The sequence below is a fragment of the Eretmochelys imbricata genome, chromosome 1 (genome assembly GCF_965152235.1).
Source record: "Eretmochelys imbricata isolate rEreImb1 chromosome 1, rEreImb1.hap1, whole genome shotgun sequence".
In the NCBI taxonomy this organism is placed as follows: Eukaryota; Metazoa; Chordata; order Testudines; family Cheloniidae; genus Eretmochelys; species Eretmochelys imbricata.
This window is the reverse complement of record NC_135572.1, coordinates 201903971-201925216: the sequence shown is the minus strand read 5'-3', so window position 1 is coordinate 201925216 and position 21246 is coordinate 201903971. Positions and strand designations below refer to the sequence as shown.

At 43.3% G+C, this 21246-nt stretch overlaps 1 protein-coding gene across 1 annotated transcript in view; it reads right to left on the bottom strand.

Moving 5' to 3' along the window:
• Positions 1–4122: 4122 nt before the first annotated feature.
• Positions 4123–21246, bottom strand: part of TIGIT (T cell immunoreceptor with Ig and ITIM domains) — a 44791-nt gene continuing 27667 nt past the window's right edge. The window contains exons 2-4 of the mRNA XM_077807322.1: positions 9524–9847; positions 5843–5952; positions 4123–4311 (exon numbers count right to left, since the gene is read on the bottom strand). Of these exons, the coding sequence (XP_077663448.1) occupies positions 4123–4311; positions 5843–5952; positions 9524–9847 (623 nt within the window). The remainder of the gene's footprint in view (positions 4312–5842; positions 5953–9523; positions 9848–21246) is intronic.

Sequence of the window (21246 nt, the reverse complement as noted above, 5' to 3'; positions counted from 1 at the left end):
GTCTGTTTCAAATACACAGGAGGAAGCTAGTGCATGAGTGTCTGAACCCAGTTCACTTTATCTCCAGTTAAAATACACTCTGTGGTGTATGTATGTATAGAACATGTGGATACGTACACACATACCTGTATCCATAGCCACACACCGAGACACACAAAGCTTAAGTAGAGAGTCTGTCTATAGTTAAGCTCACAAAACCAGATGCTACACGAACACAAAGGCAGCAGAGGAATTATGGTTGGGCTCTTGAAACACATCACAAAACATGAAAACAGCTACTTGCAAGTGACTTTGGTTCTTTCTGTACGTTCAATAACTATCGTAGGTGTGGGCTGTAACCAGAATAAAAAGGAACGGTGCTAACTGAAGGCAACTGAATGAATGGGCAAAAACCCTTTCGGTCCAATAATGCAATTCAAGTGCTACACCAATTCTCAGCTGGGTTGTTTTGGGGGTTTTTTTTTTTGTCTCTTGTTTTTTAAACTAAAAATAGAAATCTACAAAAATACATGCTCCTCCCACAAAAACGAACCCTGTCCTGAAAAAGCCCTTGTTTATGGAAGATGTCAGATCTCAAAACTCTTGGCCTTGCTCTCAATCAGCACATGCAAATCAGTACTTTTTAAATGTCTGAAATGAAAAAAAAAGAAAGAAAAAAAAAAAAACTTGTTGAAGCACCTTAATGTGGCTTCCCATTCCAGGAGTGGTAGCCACCTTTTTCCTTTGAGCACCTTATTGATGTGTTATGCTATCTGCTGTCTTTTTGTTACCTGTTGGCTGAATGGCTGGCTGTTAACATGTACACACGTGTGCGGGGGCGAGGGTATGGCTGTGTGTGCGCCTAGTGCATTCCACAGGCCTTTCTATGAAATGCACCCACATGCACGCACACCCTGCTGTGAGATCTCTGTGTGTGTGTGTGTGTGAGAGAGACGCTCCATCTGTGTTCCCGTTCTTCATTGGATTGGTTTGAATTTAGAGGGAAATTTCTTAACCCGTCTCTGCCCTTTTTGGCGGACAAAGTTAAAAATTCATAAATGGCTGAGGGAGGGGGACATTTCCTTATTGGGAACAAAGAAATTCCCAATAATCATTCAAAGCTGAGTGAATGGGAAACTGCATTCAGGCCTAAATCCTGCAGTCTTTGGGCAGGCAGCACCCCCTCTCCCCCCCCACCCCCCCCGGCGCCCTGCTTTCAGTGGCAGTTATGCCAGAATAAAGACTTCATGATTTGGTCCCCAGTAGGCAAAGCTGCTTCTCAGGAGACAGGTCTTTGCCTCTAGCAATGTGCGTTGTTGTGGTTGTGTGTGTTTTTATACACTCACACACATTGAGACATGGTTTGTGAAGATATGAAGAGCAGGTCAAAAGTTTGGAGGGGTTATGAGTTCCTTTTGTTTCTCTTATTATACTCTGTAAATGGTATGTCAGTTATTAAACAAGCAAACAGAAAATTGTTTAAAGAAACCCTTGCATACGCCTTTTCTATCAAGTGCTTTAAAATATAGAATCAATACACACATCCTGCCAGTTTTTCTTACAGTGAGAGTATCCTTACCTGCCATTTAATATTAGCCTCGTATTTTTCTCACGTATATTTACCTGTGACTTGTATTTGTTATTTAAAACAGAAAAAAAAAAGGAAAAAAAAAAGAAAATTAACTAGCGCTTCATTATACTATATTATTATTATTATTATTATTATTGTGACATTTTGGAATACTGTGAAGTTTTATCTCTTGCATATACTTTATACGGAAGTATTACGCCTTAAAAAAATACGGAAATAAATTTTACAAGGTTTCTGTTTTGTGTGGAAGAGTAATTGATGTTGCTAAGAATGATGTTTGTTTTTTTGTTTTTGTTTTTTTTTTGTTTGTTTGTTTTTTGGGGTTTTTTTTAATGTTACCAGCACTTTTTTTGTAAGTTTCACTTTCTGAGGTATTGTACAAGTTCACACTGTTTGTGAAGTTTGAATATGAAGGAATAATTAAAAAAAAAAAGTAAAAAACTTGGCAGGTGTCTTTGTGGGTTTATTTTCCTCCTAGACTATACAAGGTTGCATGTAAATACACAATCCTGCAGTTGATAGGACAGAACCACATTGGCGCACACACTGTATGACTACACTGCAACATTTGACTCGGGGGCTAAACTTCTCCAGAGGACCCTGTAACACAGAGAAATCACTGAGTGGAAGCTTAATATCACAAAATATGGCCAAAAAAGAGGCTTCTTAAAAATAGAAGCTTTTTGGTCAAATAATATTTTAAAAATCCATTACAACAGCAGACTAAGTAACCTGCCCTGCATCTTCCCTTGCTATTCCAGTCCTTGGCTCCTCACACACAGCTCTGCCAATGCCCCTCCATCCTGATCTGCAGTCCCCCTGCTAGTCCTGTCCTGGGACCCCTTACAGATCAGCTAGTGCATCTAAGTCTTAATCTGCAATATCTTTACTATTGTACACCCCCTGTACAATTCAGCTTCTATATTTCAGTCCTGAGCTGCAAAATCTTGGTTCAGTGATTTGTATAAACCTACTCTGAAGATAAGGCAAAGGTCACCAAACTTGCTCATTGGTGACCTAAGTCAAGTTTGAATCCAAGACTCCATTGGTAAAAAGGCAGCAATGGCTGCTGGAAGTTACATGATTTCAAGCCAGAGCACAAGACTTGCCAGGCAGGAGATGCCACTGGAAGGTCAAGCAGGAGCTGAGAAGGCAGATGCCCTACGTATCCTAACCTATCCCTCCTCCCCAAACTCAATTACTAGTTTTGATTTTTCTTTCACGTCCTTAGCCAAATCCTGGTCCTACTGAAACTAACAACAAAACTCCCAGTGATGCAACAGAACCACAGTTTCACCACTGGAGCACACTTTTCAAATATGGAGGCTTAATTTAGGGCACCCAGTTCTGCACTTGGATTGAGTCCAAATGCATAAACAAGGTATCCTAATTTAGATGTCTTCTTGTGAAAGTTAGGGGACACACACACCCCTCCTTCCTTGGGGCTTTTGGTTTTGCCCTAAAAGATTAAAACTTCAAGACAAGATATCTTCCATTTGTCATAAGCCTGGAAATGAGATCCTCCTCCAATGGGATGCATGAGAATTATCCCCACAGTCCTGGCAAAGCAACATCATTGCTAAAAGATGAGGGCCATAGAAATACATTGGATAATCATTTCCATAGCAGGGGTTGAAAGAGCATTTTAATGGAAATCTAGACATTTTTTTCCCTCATTCTACAGCCAGGAGGCGCTCTTCTCAAAACAAGGTAAACTCACCAAATCTGCACCGCGAGGCCATATTGACAATCCAGGGACATATTCCAGTGGGTCTCAGCCTGAGGATTGCAACCCCAAGGCATGTCATTAACCAGCAGGGTCCTGTGGGATCAAAAGGCTGCTTCCCATTATCCAGCAGGTCCCATATGCAAAGCGAGTGGCAACTGACTGCCCCACAGCCATTTTCATGCCTAAATTCTGTTGCTAGTGAATGGTGCTGCACTGACAGCTTTGGAGACTGAAGTCCTCTATCCATCAGATCAGGTATAGTCCAATCAGCAGCAGGTGGGTTGGCACCATTCCCACACAAAGCCCCCCAGTTAGTGTTCTTCAGCCCTGCTCGAGAGACCATCTCCAGAGATGAGAGGAGAAGTCAATATCCATGACTCAGTCATTACCTTGCTTCTCTACTGAACCAGTTTTCTTCCCCCAGTTGTGATGTGGTCACTGGTACCCCTAGAAAACTGGAGTGAGACCTCCATGCAGCCCTTCAGCTAGTAACAACTTCTTGTCGCTACTAGCCTGGATGGGATTTTGAACAAAACCCTAGAAGGTAAAGGCCTTCCCAATCTCTTGATTTATCCAGTGCAAACACCCTGTGCCTGTACAACAGTGCTCTGTACTTCTCCCTTCCACCACCATCACCACACATACCCTTTCTCTTGACCAGCCAACCTCCAGACCGTTTTACGGGACTTAATAGGAGGAAGCAGAAAGGTTTCAACTAAAGAATTGATGCAGGAATGCTAAGCTTCCCCACAGCCAAAACTCCCTCCTCCCCACCCAGCTACCCCATTTGTACCACGGTGCTCCTGCTGCTGTGGCTTTTGTATCACAGGACATTGAAATAGTCGTGACCATCATCAGACTCCTCCTGAGCTCCCACGCTGCTGGCAGGTGCCACCCTGGCCTCTGCTGAGCTGCCTGTGGTAGGGTTTGGTGAGCTGCAGTCCTGCCCGCTGCTGCTGGAGGGCGCCTTCTGCAGGACATGGGACGGCACGTGAATCTTCTGAGTTTGTTTCTACAAAACAAAGCCACACGGTTTTTTTTCCTCCAATCATTTTAAACCAGAAATGGCCCCAAGGGCCATTGTTCAGATCCAAACTTTCCCAGAATCTAGGCAGGATTCCTGTTTACAGGTTGAGATCAGGCTCATCCTTTTATTTAAACAGCTGCTCAGGTTTCCACCATCCTTCCACCTCTTTCCTAAGAGAGAAGAGCGATAGAGGAGGGTGTGTTATGGAGGGGTTGAGAAGGTTGGGTATGAAGGGGGCCTGAGATGTGCCCTTACACTGGTGGAGACCCCCTGAAAAGCAACCTCACCTTTGACTGGCATGGAGTAGGGTCCTCCATGAATCCAGCCCTCAGCCGGTATGGAATAAAACGCCTCCCAGCATCCACCAGCCCCCTTGTCCAGTGAAGCAGGTACGGGCCCATGAGATATGCCAGCATATTTGACAGCTTGACAGATTGGGTCCCCCATCTGACAGGCCCTCATACCTAGTGGGGGACCCCAATCTTCGCCAGTGGGATGGGCAGGGGGCTGAAATGGACCCTCACACTCAGACCATTCCTGCAGGAGTTGAGAGGTGCCCACATAGTAGCTAGTGAAAGGAAAGAGGGGTAATTACTGAGACACACCGTCACACTTCAAGGGAACCTGAAATATGCTCTCAGCATGGAGTCTGAAAGAAAGGGGGCCCAAATATACACCCCATTCTCTGCTGACTCTGAAAAGGTCTCTCACACTCATCTAAGAGGGGATGCTGAGATGCATTCAGCCCGGATGGGGAAACATGAACTGTGCCTTCACCCTCAGCTAGGGGAATAAGGAGAGACCCCAGATATTACATCATAGTCAGGGGATGGGTGATATGAGCAATTCCCTCACACTCAGTCCAGGTGAATTAGGGTGGTCAGCAGAGCCCTTATACTCACTGGGGAGTGGGGAGGGAATTATGGGCCATAGCAAAGCCCTCACCCTGAGCTGGGTGCTGACTTACTAGAGCTCAGGGTCTGGGATGATTTCTTGGCCATGCTGGGTATTTTTCAGCAGATGCTCAAAATTCAGCCAAAACAAGTGAGTTCTTGGGGCTGTGGGCTGCAGAGCCAGTTTAAGGGGGAAGGGATAGTTCAGTGGTTTGAGCATTGGCGTGCTAAACCCAGGGTTGTGAGTTCAATCCTTGAGGGGGCCATTTAGGGATCTGGGGCAAAAAAAAATTGGGGATTGTGCCTGCTTTGAGCAGGGGGTTGGACTAGATGATCTCCTCAGGTCCCTTCCAACTCTGATAGTCTATAAGGTGAATACGCTAGGAAGCACAATGAGTAACCCTAAGTGAATGCTGGAGTTGGGGACAGCAGAGATGTGTCCACTTAGACAAAGTTGCATCAAAGTCTGCATCAAAGTTACTCTGCATCTTTATGTTTAAATGTACATGTGTACATATGTAAATGTACACAATCAATGTAATTAAAGATTCAATAGCTAAGAAAAGTAATGGGATGAATGGAAGGGGGATCTGGTGACCTTATTGAAACTATCTTCTGGTTACCTTTCTCCTAAGGATCCAGACTATGAAACATGTGAGGAGCAGAACTCCCAATATCAGGCTGATTATTATGTATGGAAGGTTCTTCCAAAGGGTCATCTCCTCTGATGCTCCTGAAATTAAGTGAAGAGAAATGTGAGTTTGGCATTAAAAACACCCTTGGTCACACTCACCAAAGGCATGCAGAAGTGGGTACAAAGCTACAGCCGTGATCCTCAGGCCTGATGCTAATCTCACACTCTTTTTACACCTGTGTAACACCATTGACTTCATGAGAGTTACTCCGTAATTACGGTTGTTTTAATGAACTCAGAATCAGGCCCCACATGTCCATGCTTGACAAAGAAACCCTGATAGGAGGGCACTCTACCTCCTTCTTCCTCAGGACAGTCTGGATCTTCGTCCAACTGGTTTCATCTTAAACAATGTTGGGGGGTAACCTGGTGACTATAAATGCCCCATGGAGACCACCCTGTTTAATTATTTCATGCATAATATAACTCAAAGATATGCTGTATCCAGCTCAGGACATTGAATCCTGCAGCCCAAGTCAGTTTCCGTTTCTGAGTAAGCAGAGCATCTCCAGGAGAAGAGGAACTGCTGACAACTGTACCAACAAGCCTTCCTTACTCCAGCAGAGATCACGGGCACACATGTACACCAACACTTCAATGGGGAGCCCCATCCTACGCTGACTGTGCTCAGCAACTCCTAGGAGAAGCACTCATTCCACTGCAGAGTCAGCCTGTAGTGAACTACCTGAAATAAACCTGGACTATAACACCAACCTGCAGTAAAACACAAAAACAACCTGTCCAACTGTCACCAAAACAATTCTTTTTTCAAATCTCACTTCGGTAGGTTGCCTGACATAAACTGATATTTTAATAACCTGAGGGGGGTCTTTCTATTGACAAGGTAATGAATAACTGTATCCCAAGATACAGAACCTGCAAGGCCAACATCATTGTTGGTGGTAGTTTATCATTAGATTATTACCACCAGGTGACAATTGTTTTTGGAAAGCCCTGGAGAACTGGATACCAAAAAACTGGGTGGGGAGAGCAGGATGGGAAAAGGAGGCAAACATGGTACCAATCTGCTAAAAAAAAAAGAAGAGTGATTCTGGCAGTTACCGCCCCGGAATTCGGACTTCTAGCTCTAAGGAATTGTAAGTGATATTCCTTAGTCTCAACAAGTGCCTCACCCTCTGGTCCCTGTTGCCCTGGATTTGAGGGGTGTGTATATCCCAGAATGTGATCAAGCTAATTGCAACCATATTATGTGCATTCAACCACCCTGAATTAATAAAACAGACCCACCACACAGTTAAGGGTTAGTTTGGAGACAGGCTTTCAGAAGCAGAGTCAAACCTAGCTACAGTTTCTGCTAATCAAATGGGAGGAGGGGACAGACAAGTCAACTGAGACTGAAAACCTTGGTGGCGGGAAAACCTTGAATCTAGATGCCTCTGATATTAAAAGTGTATTGAAAATTAGAAAAGTGATCATAGAATCATAGAATATCAGGGTTGGAAGGGACCTCAGAAGGTCATCTAGTCCAACCCCCTGCTCAAAGCAGGACCAATCCCCAAATTTTGCCCCAGATCCCTCAATGGCCCCCTCAAGGATTAAGTTCACAACCCTGGGTTTAGCAGGCCAATGCTCAAACCACTGAGCTAACCCTCCCCCCAAATGACCCCTCCAGTAGGGGTCATTGTGACCTGTGTTTTGCAGACCTTAGTTATAAAAGATCAGCTAATATAATGTGCTTTGGAGCCGTCCTCTGAAGCCATCTTGAGAGACATTTTCCCTGACACCCTTTCTCCCCAGCAGTGAGCAGCTGACCATTGTGAACCTGCTGTTAAGCAATCAATACTGTTTCAGACAGTAGATAAATATCTGGGATGTTCTCAACCTATTGCTCCTGTCTGCGTGTGCTTAAATCTAATACACTGCAGTGTTGGACAAGAGCATGCTCACTTGCCTTTAATCCTTTATCAGACAGAATTGTTGTGTTCCTATGATTTATTCCTGGCCCACCGAGAGTGAAATAGTTATGTTGCCCCTGCTGGGGGTTCTGAAAACCCCAGTTAACACCCCCACCAGCCGCTGTATGCTTTCCTCTCTCCCCTCAGCAGCACCAGGCCCCTACAATGAGAATTATACCCTTCTATTAAGGACAGAATTTGGCCCTAATTAGCCTTCAAACTCCCTGTATGTTAAGTATCATTAGAGCCAAATCCCCAAACCAAATCAGGGGCAGATCACTTCCTCTCTCTCTCTGTCCCTCTAAATGCAGTCATCTCTACCAACCACTAGACCATCCTTACTTTTGTAATTCAAGTAAATAGATCCCGCAGAGCACTGAGCTAGTGAAAGGAGAAATGGCAAGTGAAATTGACCACAAACAGAAAGTGACATTGGCCAATCTAGCTTTATTGTCCAAGCTAAGAGAAAAGAGCAAAATGTAAACAAACAGTACCAAAATGACAGAATTGATTAAAAGTAAATTAGATCTTAAAACCTTTCAGTTTTAACAATATAATTTACTAGTGACAGAGGCAAAAGATAAATGTTAAAAATAATAATTTTGGCCATATCACCCATAAAATGAATCTACTCTAGGGAAAGGACGAGGGTATTTTGGATGATGCTAATTCTTCAATTGCAAAATAAACTTGCTAAAGGTTCCTAAAGGGGTAAATTTTCAAAAGTGCCTAAAACACCACTCCTAGGCTCCTAAATAGAAAAGGGTGACATTTTTCAGCTAGAACTTTTTTCACCAAAAAAAGTAGATTTGAGTCAACTGAAACATTTCAAGAAGTCATATTAAAAAATTGTATCAATCAAAAAAATTCATTTTGAACTGTCAAGACAAAATGTTTCAATATTTTATTCGAAGCATTTTTTTGTTTCAAAATTTACTTCAATTTTATTTTTTTAAACGTTAACAATCCTCACAATCATTTTCAGTCAAACAAAAAGTTTCATTCAACCTAAAACGAATTCATTTTCGACTTTTTGGTTCATCAACTTTTTCTATTTTTTAATGTTTTTTGGTTTTTCAGTACAGCCCACAAACTGAAAAAAATCAGTTATTCATGCAGCTCTTCTCCTACAGGCTTGTCTACATACAAAAATTAATCCAGAATAAGATAGGGTGTGAATTTAAAGCAGTTTCGCTATTCCAGATTAACTCCATGTGTGGCTACTATTAGGGTTTGTCTACACTGGCACTTTACAGCACTGCACCTTTCTCGCTTAGGGGTGTGAAAAAACACCCCCGAGTGCTGCAAGTTTCAGCACTGCGAAGTGCCGGTGTAGACAGTGCACCAGCACTGAGAGACGTGCTCCCTTGTTGAAGTGGGTATTTTAGAGCACCAGGAGAGCGCTCTCCCAGCGCTGTGCCGCGACTAGACAAGCCACGTTAAAGCGTGGCCACGGCTGCGCTTTAATGTTGCCAGTGTAGACAAGCCCTTATTCTGGAAGAAGAGTATTTTATTATGAATTAGCTTAATCCGCTTCCAAAAAGTGCCTTGTTCCCTTTGATTAACATGGAGTTAATCAGGAATAGCTATTCTGAAATAACACCCATGTAGACAAACCTTGAGTCACTTAGGTGCTTTGGAAAATTTTACCCGCATTCCATATATCTGAGTTATCTGTAGTTTTGTTGGCTCACCTGCCAGTTCCAGGAACATTCTCCCTTCGTATATCCCATAAGGGAAGGTGTGAAATTCACAACAGTAATCTCCAGTGTCATTGACACCTAATAAGTGGATTGTTATCCCATACTCTGCTGCCAGTGATACCTTCTCAGTGAACACCGGCCGGACTATGCCTTTATCTTTGTTTAGATAAACTGCAAGCGTGACCTTGTTACACCTGTTCCAGTTCACCTGCGACACAATGGCATTGGTCAAAGAGAGAGAACACCGCAGGGTGATGTTGCTGTTTTCAACTGCAGAAACGTTCCCAGCTGTTAGAATTTTTTCAGTTGTGTCCCCTGGAAGACAGCAAACCAAAGTGCAGCCATGAGAGTGATGCAGTGTAGGGTTCCCAGGCAGCTTGTGAGAGAGGAAGTTTGTTTGATTACCTAAATTCCCACTCCACTGCAGTCACTGAAATCAGATAAAACAAGCAAAAACCAAACAGGGAAGAACTACCGGTATATCTGAGAAGAAAGGGAATTCTTTGTGATGGGTTCGGTCACAGAGATCCTCTTGGGACTGTCACCTGATGTGCTGAAATTACCTCTGAGCCTGTTTTCACTGCCATCTTGGGACTCCAGAACACTGCCTTGTTGAGCCAGACACACTAGCCTGCTGCAACACAGACCCAGGATCTGGGCCATGCCCCCAAAGCTGCAGACTTTAACTAAAAACAGTGCAGCAGGTTACCTGTCTCCAGCACCCAGACACACAGCTCCCAATGGAATCCAAACCCCAAATAAATCCATTTTACTCTGTATAAAGCTTATACAGGGTAAATTCAAAAAACTGTTCGCCCTCTATATCAATGATAGAGAGATATGCACAGCTGTTTGCTCTCCCCAGGTAATAATCACTTGCTCTGTGTTTATTAATAAACAAAAGTGATTTTATTAAGTGTAAAAAGTAGGATTTAAGTGGTTTCAAGTAATAACAGCAAGAACAAAGTAAGTAACCAAGCAAAATAAAGCAAGAACATGCAAATCTAAACCTAATACATTAAGAAACTGATTACAGGTAATCTCTCACCCTTAAGATGTTCCAATAAGCTTCTTTCACAGACTAGATGCCTTCCTAGTCTGGGCTCAATCCTTTCCCCTGGTACAGTCCTTGTTAGTTCCAGCAGACATCTCAGGTGGTAAGCAGGGGTCTTCTCATGACTGGCAGCCCCTTTTGTCCTGCTCCATCCCCTTTTATAGCTTTGGCACAAGGCAGGAATCTTTTGTCTGGGCTTGTCCCCACCCCCGCCTCATCAATGGAAAAGTACAAGGATTAAGATGGATTCCAGTATCATGTGACATGGTCACATGTCAGTGTAAGACCCCTAGTCTCCATTCTTTCTGGGTTGGCCCACAGGTACACAGGAAGTTTTGCGGGTAAATAAACCATTTACAACCAATTGTCCTAGTCAATGGGAGCCACCAAGATTTTAAACCACAATTAATGGCCCACACTTTGCATAATTACAATAGGACCTCAGAGTTATACTTCATATTTCTAGTTTCAGATACAAGAATGATACATGCATACAAATAGGAGGAATATGTTCAGTAGTTTATAACCTTTATTATGATACCTTACAAGAGACCATTTGCATAAAGCATATTCCAGTTACATCATATTTACACTCATAAGCATATTTCCATAAAACATGTGGAGTGCAACATCACATTCTTCTCTTATCCCAAGAGAAGATGGTCCCAGAAAGGGAGGGCTCAGATCTCTTGGTGGAGCAATGTATGGAAGCCCAGGATTGAGTGGTAGTAGGAGACCAAATTGCTGAGGAAGGATTTTCTCCAGGTCAGGGAGGACTGAGAGAGACGCTTATATAGCTGTATGCAACTGCCATAAGCAAACATCCCAAAAGTTTCAGATTAGCACTCAAATGTCCAGGTACTTATCTCAAACTCATTTAAATGATCAAACTTCCTTTGGCCTGGAATTTGGGAAAAGCCAGATTTGAAATATTATTTGGTTTCAGAAGGTTTGGAAAGATATCAACAACAGTTTTTTGGAGAATTGGGTTTTTGTTTATTTATTTGATTGACTGTTTGGGGTTTTTTTGTGGGGTGGGGAGGAAGAAACTGTGGGCAGTTTACTCTTATCTTTGAAGCACTATGTACAGAATCCTGCTGATGAAATGATACTGATGTAGATGACCCATAGTTTGATCTGCTAGGGCAACTTCTATAGGATGAAAGTCTCTTGAGTGTACATGTGTGTTTGATTTTAAAATAAATAAATAAATAAAAAGTTGATTCATACCACTAGTTTATGTTCCCAGAACTAATTTCACACACACACACCCCATGCCCAATATCCCTTCCTGTCCTCACAATTTCACTGGACTTAAAACCTGGAAACAGATGCAAAATCCAGTTGTGCAGTCACTCATTCATTTAGATTGGTTCAGGCATTGTGGCCAGAGCAAAAGAACCAAGTAATGGCTCCCGGACTCCGTTCCTGGCTCTACTACTGACTCTCTGCGTGGCTTCAGGTAAGTCACCTAACTGCCTCATGCCACAGTTTCTCCATCTGTAAACCAAGGATAGTAATACATCTCTAACTGAGTTACTGCACGGTTTAAATCATCAATGTATAAAGTTCTTTGACACTAAGGATGTCCAAATAACTGAATTTTCAGGTCTGAAAAAACAAAAATTCTTTTTGGGTCAACCCAAAACAAAAGTGTTCCAAAAAATCCAAAATAAAAACATTTTGACTTTTTACTTTGGAAAGATATTTTGTTTTGGAAATGCCAAAATGAACCATTTCAACATTTCTGATTTTTTTTAAACCAACACAATTGTCCAAAATTGACCTGAATTCATGCATTGTATTGGTCAGCCCAAATGTGCATTTTTTTGGCCAAAAAAAAAAAAAAGTTTTGTGAGAAAATTTTCATCCAGCACTAAGATCTTTGGATGAAAGGTGCTATTAATAACAACAATAGAAAAGTTAAGTATAGCCTGCATTCAGCTGTACTAAAATGCATATTGTTTGCTTGCATTCAGTTTACCAAACAATCTAGATTACTCAGTATCAATGACCTGTCCTCTTCATTAAATACAATTCCCCCAATCTTTGTCATCTGCAAACTTTACCAGTAATGATTATATTTACTTCAGATCTTTGATAAAAATGTTAAATAGCAGATGGCCAAAAACCTATACCAGCAGGACCCCATTAAACAAAACAAAACAAAAAAACCCACAACACACCTTCTAAAATTACATTTTAAGGTCTCTCAGTTACCCAGTTTCTAATCCATTTAGTGTATACCATGTTGATTTTCTATCATTCTAGTTTTTTAATCAAAGTGTCGTGCAATATCAAGTCAAATGCCTTATAGCAGTCTAGGTATATTACATCAGTACTATTAGCTTTATCAACAAAATTTGTAATCTCATCAGAAAAAGATATCAAGTTCGTATTGACAAGACCTATTTTCCATAAGCCCATGTCGATTAGCATTAATTATATTACCAGATGGCTGGGACAGAGCTAGCAAGGTAGCTGTACAGTTTTACTGTGATTCCTATAATGAGCAAGACTAAAAAGAAAGCAGCTGATGGAAAAAAGAAGAGGGACCCAAACCCAAGAAAATGATAAGTCTGCCAACAAAACTACAGATAACTCAGATCTATGGAGTGTGGGCCAAAATTTCCAAAGCACCTAAGTGAATCAGGGTTTGTCTACATGGGAGTTATTTCAGAATAGCTATTCCTTGAATTAATTAGGGAATGAATGCTATGACAATTTTGAAGACTACCTGTGTGAATTAAACATACAATACTTGGTCTCCTTGGAGAAAGTTCACAACTCAAAAAACAAAACAAAACAACATAATCTGATTGGCGACAATAGCCTTTGGATGGATAGAAATAGAATGAGACTTCCTGCAGTAATCCAATCTGGATAGTCCTGCAGGGAGCAGAATGAGGTTCCACTGTTGCATTTTATAACCAGGCGGGAGTGGAATAAGGGCTGACACATTAAGGAAGCATTTAAATTGTTGGGATTTGTTCAAAACGTCCTCTTCTTGAACATGCTGAGAACATCATGCTACTGAAACTTGACCTTTTTTGCTTGGATACTCTTATACACCCACAACAAGGCCCTCATGACGGAACTAAAGGCTACGTTTCACTGGTGCAACATGTTGTTTAAACTGTGGACTTTGCACCAGCCAGCAGAACAAGTTCTATTTGTTGACCTTTCTTTTGGGATCCATTAGAGCAATAATCACTTCTCACAAGTATTTGTTTTAAACCTGTTTGGTCCCACATGGAAGATAGGTCTTGCAATAGTAGATCTCTTCTGTGAGACAGAGATGACATCGCTAGTGCTACATCAATCAGGCCCGGGAGTCATAGCCTCTTCAGTCAGAAAGGCATAAACAGGATCACTACTGCGCTCTCGTTCCTATCTCTTGTATTGTCCTGGGGAGCAGTGGAAAAGGTGGGAAGACACGTAGCAGGGACTTTGCGCAGATCTGTGAGAGGTCATTCATCACCTCATGTCCCACCAAATTAATTTACAATCAGTGAGAGATTTCTGGATGTCAGAGCCACTCTACTAATCCAACATTGCCATGCTGGCCTTGGTGTTCATCACCTCGTTGGTGGACAGTAAATATAGCAATAGGAAACTTTGCTCTGCCCTGGACAGGAAAATTTGTCTATGGGATGGGGCCAATCATGTTCTTCCTAGTGATTTATGAAAACCCCATCAGACATGTTGATTGTTACCACCAGAACAGAGATTGGTGATTCTTGGATGGCACAGTGCTCTGTGACCTCAATGGTATGCATTCCCTCAACTGAATGGGAAGTCCCCCTCAAAAAAATCTGATCTTCTACATTCTTCAGTTGAGGGAGCAGAGACTATACAACTGGACCTAGATCTCTGCCAAGGGATGAGATGGAGAGATGCAGAGGGGATTACTGGAAATACTGGATCAGGGGCAGCAGGAAATGTAGACTCTCCCTTTTGGCTCTGGCTTTTCTTGGCCCAACTCACTCCCTGAAGCTTGGAGGGGCACCAGCTGCTGCAAATGCCTCAGAGGGGAAGAAGAGCTGATTGGACAGGCAAAGGAAGCCCTGGAGCATGGCTAGGAATTAGATGCACACATCATTGAACCAAATTGATAGTCAGAAAGTTGAAAAAAGTTTAGAATTTCCCTCAGAAAAAGCTCTGAGCAAGGGTATCGGGCTGGTGGGTTTTACCTACATGCTCAGGGTCTAATTGATCACCATATTTGGGGTCAGGAAGGAATTTTCCCCTGGGGTCAGATTAGCAGAGACCCGGTGGTTTTTTTGCCTTCCTCCGCAGCATGGGACACGGGTCACTTGCAGGTTTAAACTAGTGTAAATGGTGAATTCTCTGTAATTTGAAGTCATTAAACCATGATTTGAGGACTTCAGTAACTCAGCCAGAAGTTAGGGGGTCTATTAAAGCAGTGGGCGGTGAGGTTCTGCGGCCTGCGACGTGCAGGAGGTCAGACTAGATGATCATGATGGTCCCTTCTGACCTTAAAGTCTATGAGGCCTGGCTGAGCCACCAACCACTGGGGAGGAAGAGAAAACTGTAGGGACCTTCGGGGCCAGGGCTTCCCCTGCTTTCAGTGACTGACAGGTCTGGTTCTGCCCCCAAGCTGGATGCACGCTCAAGTACCCATTGTAGCAGATCTGTGGTTCTTTGTTGTACTAAGAAATAAAGATTTAAAGCTACACAAACTCATTTTTATAACTATACAAACAATGCAGAGGTATCCATTTGGGAGGCAAAAAAATACCTCTCATTATTTGGTCAAATACTGCCTTTAATTGGTGCAAGTACAGGTCCCAAATAAGAAGTATATAAAATAATGACTGGTGTGTGCTCCTATTTATCTTCTCTCATATAGGCAACATTTGATGATGTTAAAAAGCGACCAACACTGAAAAAAGGGAACAAACATTCTTTTACTTACCAGGTAATTATCCTGTGTAATTCATTGGCACCAGGTATCATTGCAGCCAGAAGCTTAGCAGGATTAAAAAAAAAGATTAGACGTTTATATGGCTAATGAGAACATACATGGCTACAGTCACCTGGAAAAACAATGTATAAGGGATATAAAAACTCTCCTGCATCAGGACACCAGCCAGCTACTGTCTCAGGTTAGAAAGAAGCTTCCTCTAAGGGCAAATTATTCTACAATTCTGCAATACAAAGTTTCTTGCGCCTTCTCCTGAAGCCTCTCTGGGACTGGCCTCTGTCTATTTTCTGTAGCTCACCATAGTATCTGAGCACCTTCCATCAGTGCATTAAGTGACATGACTAATATCTGTTACATGTGATTTGTTCTCTTCCCTCAGGAGGAGAATTGTGTGTGCAGTGTAGTGTTTTGTTTTAGCAGGGTAGTTTTTATGAACATAGGCATTACTATGTTTTGGTTTTTTGTCAAACACACAATACTGGACTAGTTGGACCACTAGTGTGATCCAAACAGCTTTTCTGAAATGGTCTGACCTACCTGGAGTGAAAAACTTGTCTGAGCCCAGTGGTGCCTGACCTCTTCAGTGTGTAAACACACAGTTACCTGTTTCCACCTCTGAATGTCCTAAATGCTTCTGAGAAGCCAGAGGGAAGAAACAGACACTGCAACTTCCAAATACGTTCAGGAATTTGGTGACCTTCCATCTTCAATTCTGGTTTTTGCCTGGTGTTGTGAGCACTTTAAAGATAGGTTTATCAATAACCACCAGAGCGATCTAAACAGGGCTCTGGTTTCCTGTGGCGACCACTTAGAATGTAAGTAGTAACTTCGGAAAAACATGTTTCCACTTGTAGCTGAACCAAGAAACCTATTTTTGTTAACTTGTCAGAGCCAAATAATGCAGAAGCCAACAAAAAAACATGATCAGTGTTGGCCTTTGGCCTGGGTTTATGTGGAAATTCACAGGGCATTGCTTTTCCTGGGGCTCCACACCACGTGCAAACAAAGTGATGGTTAGCGGGGTCATCGGCTCAGATGCTATACAAGCACAGGCTATGGTGGATTTATGAATGATGTATGCCATGAGGGTCATAAACATACTTCTTAAGAACACATTGCTTGCCTTCAGAATGGACCAAACAAAACATCAGAACTGAGAATTTTCAGCCCAGGGAGAGGGGTGGCTTGCATCCTCTGGATATTGGATCGGGGCCCGTCCAAGTTACAGCAACCTTCCTGAGGTTTTCCTATGGGCCACAGCACTGCCTACAACCTCCGCAATGCTGTATTCCATGGCCCCATTCCCAGAATGCCCCCTACACCAGGACTTGCAAGGGAGTCCTTGCTGGGCAACGTTATGGTTGTCTTCTGCAGAAGGTGCTACTTCAGCTGCAAGTCTCTCATCACCTGAGTCCTCTTGGTGAATGACTTGCAGATGGAGCACCTCTCTTTAACACGTCCCTTGCCAAGACATGACAAGCACCTCACGTGGGGGTCGCTGTTGGGGTGGTCCCCCCTACATGATGGGCAATGCTTGAACCCTGGTGAGGGCATCACACAGGGCAGCCAACTAAGACTTAAACCTCACCTCAGGTACTACTACTACGATATACAAGGAGAGTTCTCAGAAATCTGAGTGTGAAAACATGAGGCGAAGACAACACACCAAGCTCTGATTCTAGCCACAGGTGACGAAAAAGAACTGAGAGGGATCAAGGCAGCGCTGCCCTTTTACAACCAGGGGAGGAGCTACGGCTGCAGGGTATGAGTGCTGCCCCGATGGGTACTGCTAGGCAAAGCTCTCTGGCTCCGGTGTGCACACACCCCCATACGGAACACACGGCTGCATCTACTTCACGATCAGGCCCTTTATCATGTATACAAAAGGAGCCATCCGTACAGTGAAGGAGAATGGCACATTCCCATGCACATCCCTAGAGTGAACAGCCGTACGAAACATTCCATCCTCCATAAGTCTTTTACTTCAGTGAGTTTGAAGAGCGGGCAACGGTTGCACTGCCAGGTATTATGTGGACAAGTGCATATGGAAGCTTCCCCCATCCCAAACACTATCTCTGCCAATGACTCTCAATCCTGACCTGCTGCAACCCCTGCCATTCCAGCCCTGGGCTCGCAACCCAGCTCTGCCAATGCCCCTCAGGCCTGCCCTGCAGCACGCCTGCTATCCCAGTCCTGGGCTCCCCACCCAGCTCTGCCAATGCCCCTCTCTCCTGCCTTGCAGTACAGCCTGGTGTTCCAGTCCTGAGCTCCCCACACAGATTTGTCAATGAACCTCCATTCTGACCTCCAACACTTCCTGCTTTTGCAATCCTGAGCTCCCACATAGCTCTGCCAGTGAATCATAACGCCTGATCTGCAGCATCCTCTGCTATGCTAGTGCAGGGTCATACACAGCAACGTGCATGCACCTTATTCTTGCTCTCGTACACTCCAGTCCTTGCCTGCTGCTGAGCATAGGCAGCCAACTTTGTACCAGATTGCCAGGCAAAAAAAAAACCTTCACTAAACTGGAGTTAATGTTGAGCAGAGGTGCCATCAACTTTTAGTGAGAAAAAGCCTTAAGAGAGTGTTTCAATTGTTAAATAAAGTGAAAGTTCCACATGAAACCAAATACACAAAATAAAATGCTGAAAACGGTTAGCCAGCTTCAGCCTAAACTATGCTATTCTCCAGGTCTCATTGTTTTGCAATGAGAAGCAATTTTCACCAGCCTTAACCAGGCTGCTTTTAAGCCCTCGGAGGCAGTGTCATCTCATAAGAGGAACACAGACTAAGATATTTCTTGTCCTCCTCAGGAATTCACTCCAGGGAGCTACTGTGTACAATTTAAATACATTCCTGGGGCAACACTATTTTTTGTTTCTCACCAAGCTCAACAGGCAGCTCATGCTCTCTGCATGGAGAGAGCTGTGCTCTGGGACTGGGGCGGGAAGAGAGGCTGTGCCTGTGACTCCATAGGACAGGTATGGCCAAACTGTGGCTTGCGAGTCACACGTGGCTCTTTTACAGTTAAAGTGCAGCTTGCAGAGCCTGACCCCGACCCAACCCCATTCTTCACTTACCAGACTTGGGGGGTGGGAGAGGGGGAGAGGAGCTCGGGACCTCTGCCTTGCAGCAGGGTAGGGGTTCTGCCCAGCAGGGAGGAGGGTTTCGAGGCTTCAGCCCCGTGGGCTCAGGGTTTTAAGCAGGGGCGAGGCTGAAGCCCCGAGCTCCAGCAGGTGCCTCCTATGGGGCAGAAGCCCAGGCTCTCGAACTTCTTAAAATTGTTGTATGTGGCTTGGAGGCTCAGTAAGTTTGGCCACCCTTGCTATAGGTCCAGCTTCACTCTGTGGGACCAATTCAGCCCTGGTGTTAGCAAGCACTTCTCTACTGACTTCAATATAGTTCCTTCTGCTGTGAGTAGTGGCGGATGTAGAGCTTGGTGTTAATGACTATACCATGTGGTAAATCTGCCTGGGAGTGAAATGGATTAGGATTACACTGCTGGTGGGGGAGCAACAGACTGGCCTGTGTATGCCCATATCATGCTTCTATTTATCTGTCTGAACTTGAACTTCACATTTTGCAGTTCTCTTCATGGCCACATGGTGTCCCCAGTCTCTCTGTGCAAGAAAGCAGTGGGTAGAAGCTGTTCAAAGGAAAGCAGTTCATCGAAAAAGCGAAAGTTTATCTTTAAAATGTCCTTAGCCACTATCAGAGATAAATCCAGCATTTGTCATTGCAGTAATAAACCTATGAGACTAAGGGGAGAGAAAGAGGAGCAAGGGAATGTCAAATACCATGATGAATCTGCAAAGTGAGAACTCACTTTCTAATATATGTCCAGAGCCCGATTACATCCATTCTCACTCCAGACAGCAGTCTCATATCCAGGAGGCTCTGCCTTCTCACTTTCAACAAACTGGTTCAATGTATTGTTTGAGGCCCATCAGTTACCAAGAAAGCTTCCAGGCAATTCTTCGATTGACTCAGACTAAGAATATATTTTATTGTCACTCTTTCTGCATGACACTTACATTAAGGTGCAGATACTGCCCCACTCAGCTTCACTGTGCCACCTTCCTCACTGCCCCATGCAGCTTCCTCCATAGCCCCTCTGCCACCTCTCACCAACACAATAGTCTCACCTACCTCTCCCATTTCACCCTTCTCTGCATTTTTTCTCTGTTGCATCTTCAGGTAAAATTCTGATCTGTTAAGAATTATAGATTTTTCACTACCCTATGGTTCCACACCAGGGATTCAACCAGGGACCTCAAGAGACAAACACATGAGTTGCTGTAACTAAAGAGCCAACTGTAATAGATGCATATCCTCTGCAAGTCAGACCTAAACTGGGACCTGTAACACACAAACACTTACTTTGGGTTATAAATATATTGTGGGCCTAGCAAAACTTTTCTGTCAGTAAATGCAACTTGAACTGCTTGATTTCTCTTCATTCCATCAACAGCCCCACCTCCCCACCGGGTACGAATTTATTGTTTCTCATTACTGATATTATAGTCTTACAAGAACAAGACAATGCTCAATGAAACCAAAAGGCAACAATTTTAACAAAGTGAAACTTTCCTTACAAACATGTAATTGACATGTGGAACTCACGGCCGCCAGATATTTTTCAGACAAACTGCTTAGTAGGATTCAAGCAAGAATTAGATATTTATCTGCAGAACAAGTGTGCCATCCCCAGTTATCCTAGCTAGGATAAACATTTATAATTGATATCAAGATTTAAGCTTCAGGGCACAAGTCAAACTGACTGACCTACATTCGGAAGAAACGTCCCAAATTGGTATGTTATTGCATAATTGTCCATCACAGCGGCTGTACTCCTTCCTCTAAAGCACCTGCTACTCAGAGGAAGTATAGCCTTGTGGTTAAAGTATTGACTGGGACTCAGGAGAATGGCATTCAATTTCTCCCCCAGACTTTCTATGCGACCTTGGACATGTCACTTAATTGCTCTACCACCATTTGTAAAACTGGAAGGATACTACTTCCTTTCAGCTAATCTTTGTATGTCTTGACTGTTTAAGGTCTTTGGAGAAAGGACCGTCTCTTACTATATGTACAGTACCTAGCACAATGGGATCATGACTTCAGTTGGGGCTTTGAAAGGTTTGCTTTAATATAGATAATTACATCTGAAAAAAAACTACCGTAAAGAGACATGAAGGTTGCAAAGTGAAGCACTCCAAAGTTGGGAATTTCAGAATTAAGATTGCCTATACAACCTAAATTTCCGCCACCCCTCCCCCACATGTGTATGCATTATGATACAGTCTTTAATTACATGATCACATAATATTTGCGGAGATGGCGCATACACAGTCCTGTTGGCTCATAAGGCTTGTATGGGGCTGGAGCATGCCCAGTGCAGATAGAATCTTCAGAGAAGTTGGCTGCAAACTCATAACAAGTCTCTACTGAGCATGTGCAAACACATTTTTCAGAGGGTCACACCTTGGCCAAATTTGGGCAAATTCTCACAGGACCAGGAAAATTCACATCCTGGACATTAGGGCTAGCATTCCTCAGCAAAATGATTGTTGAAGCTTGTCATAAATATAAAGGGAAGGGTCACCACCTTTCTGTATACAGAACTATAAAATCCTTCCTGACCAGAGGCAAAACCCTTTCACCTGTAAAGGGTTAAGAAGCTAAGACAACCTCACTGGCACCTGACCA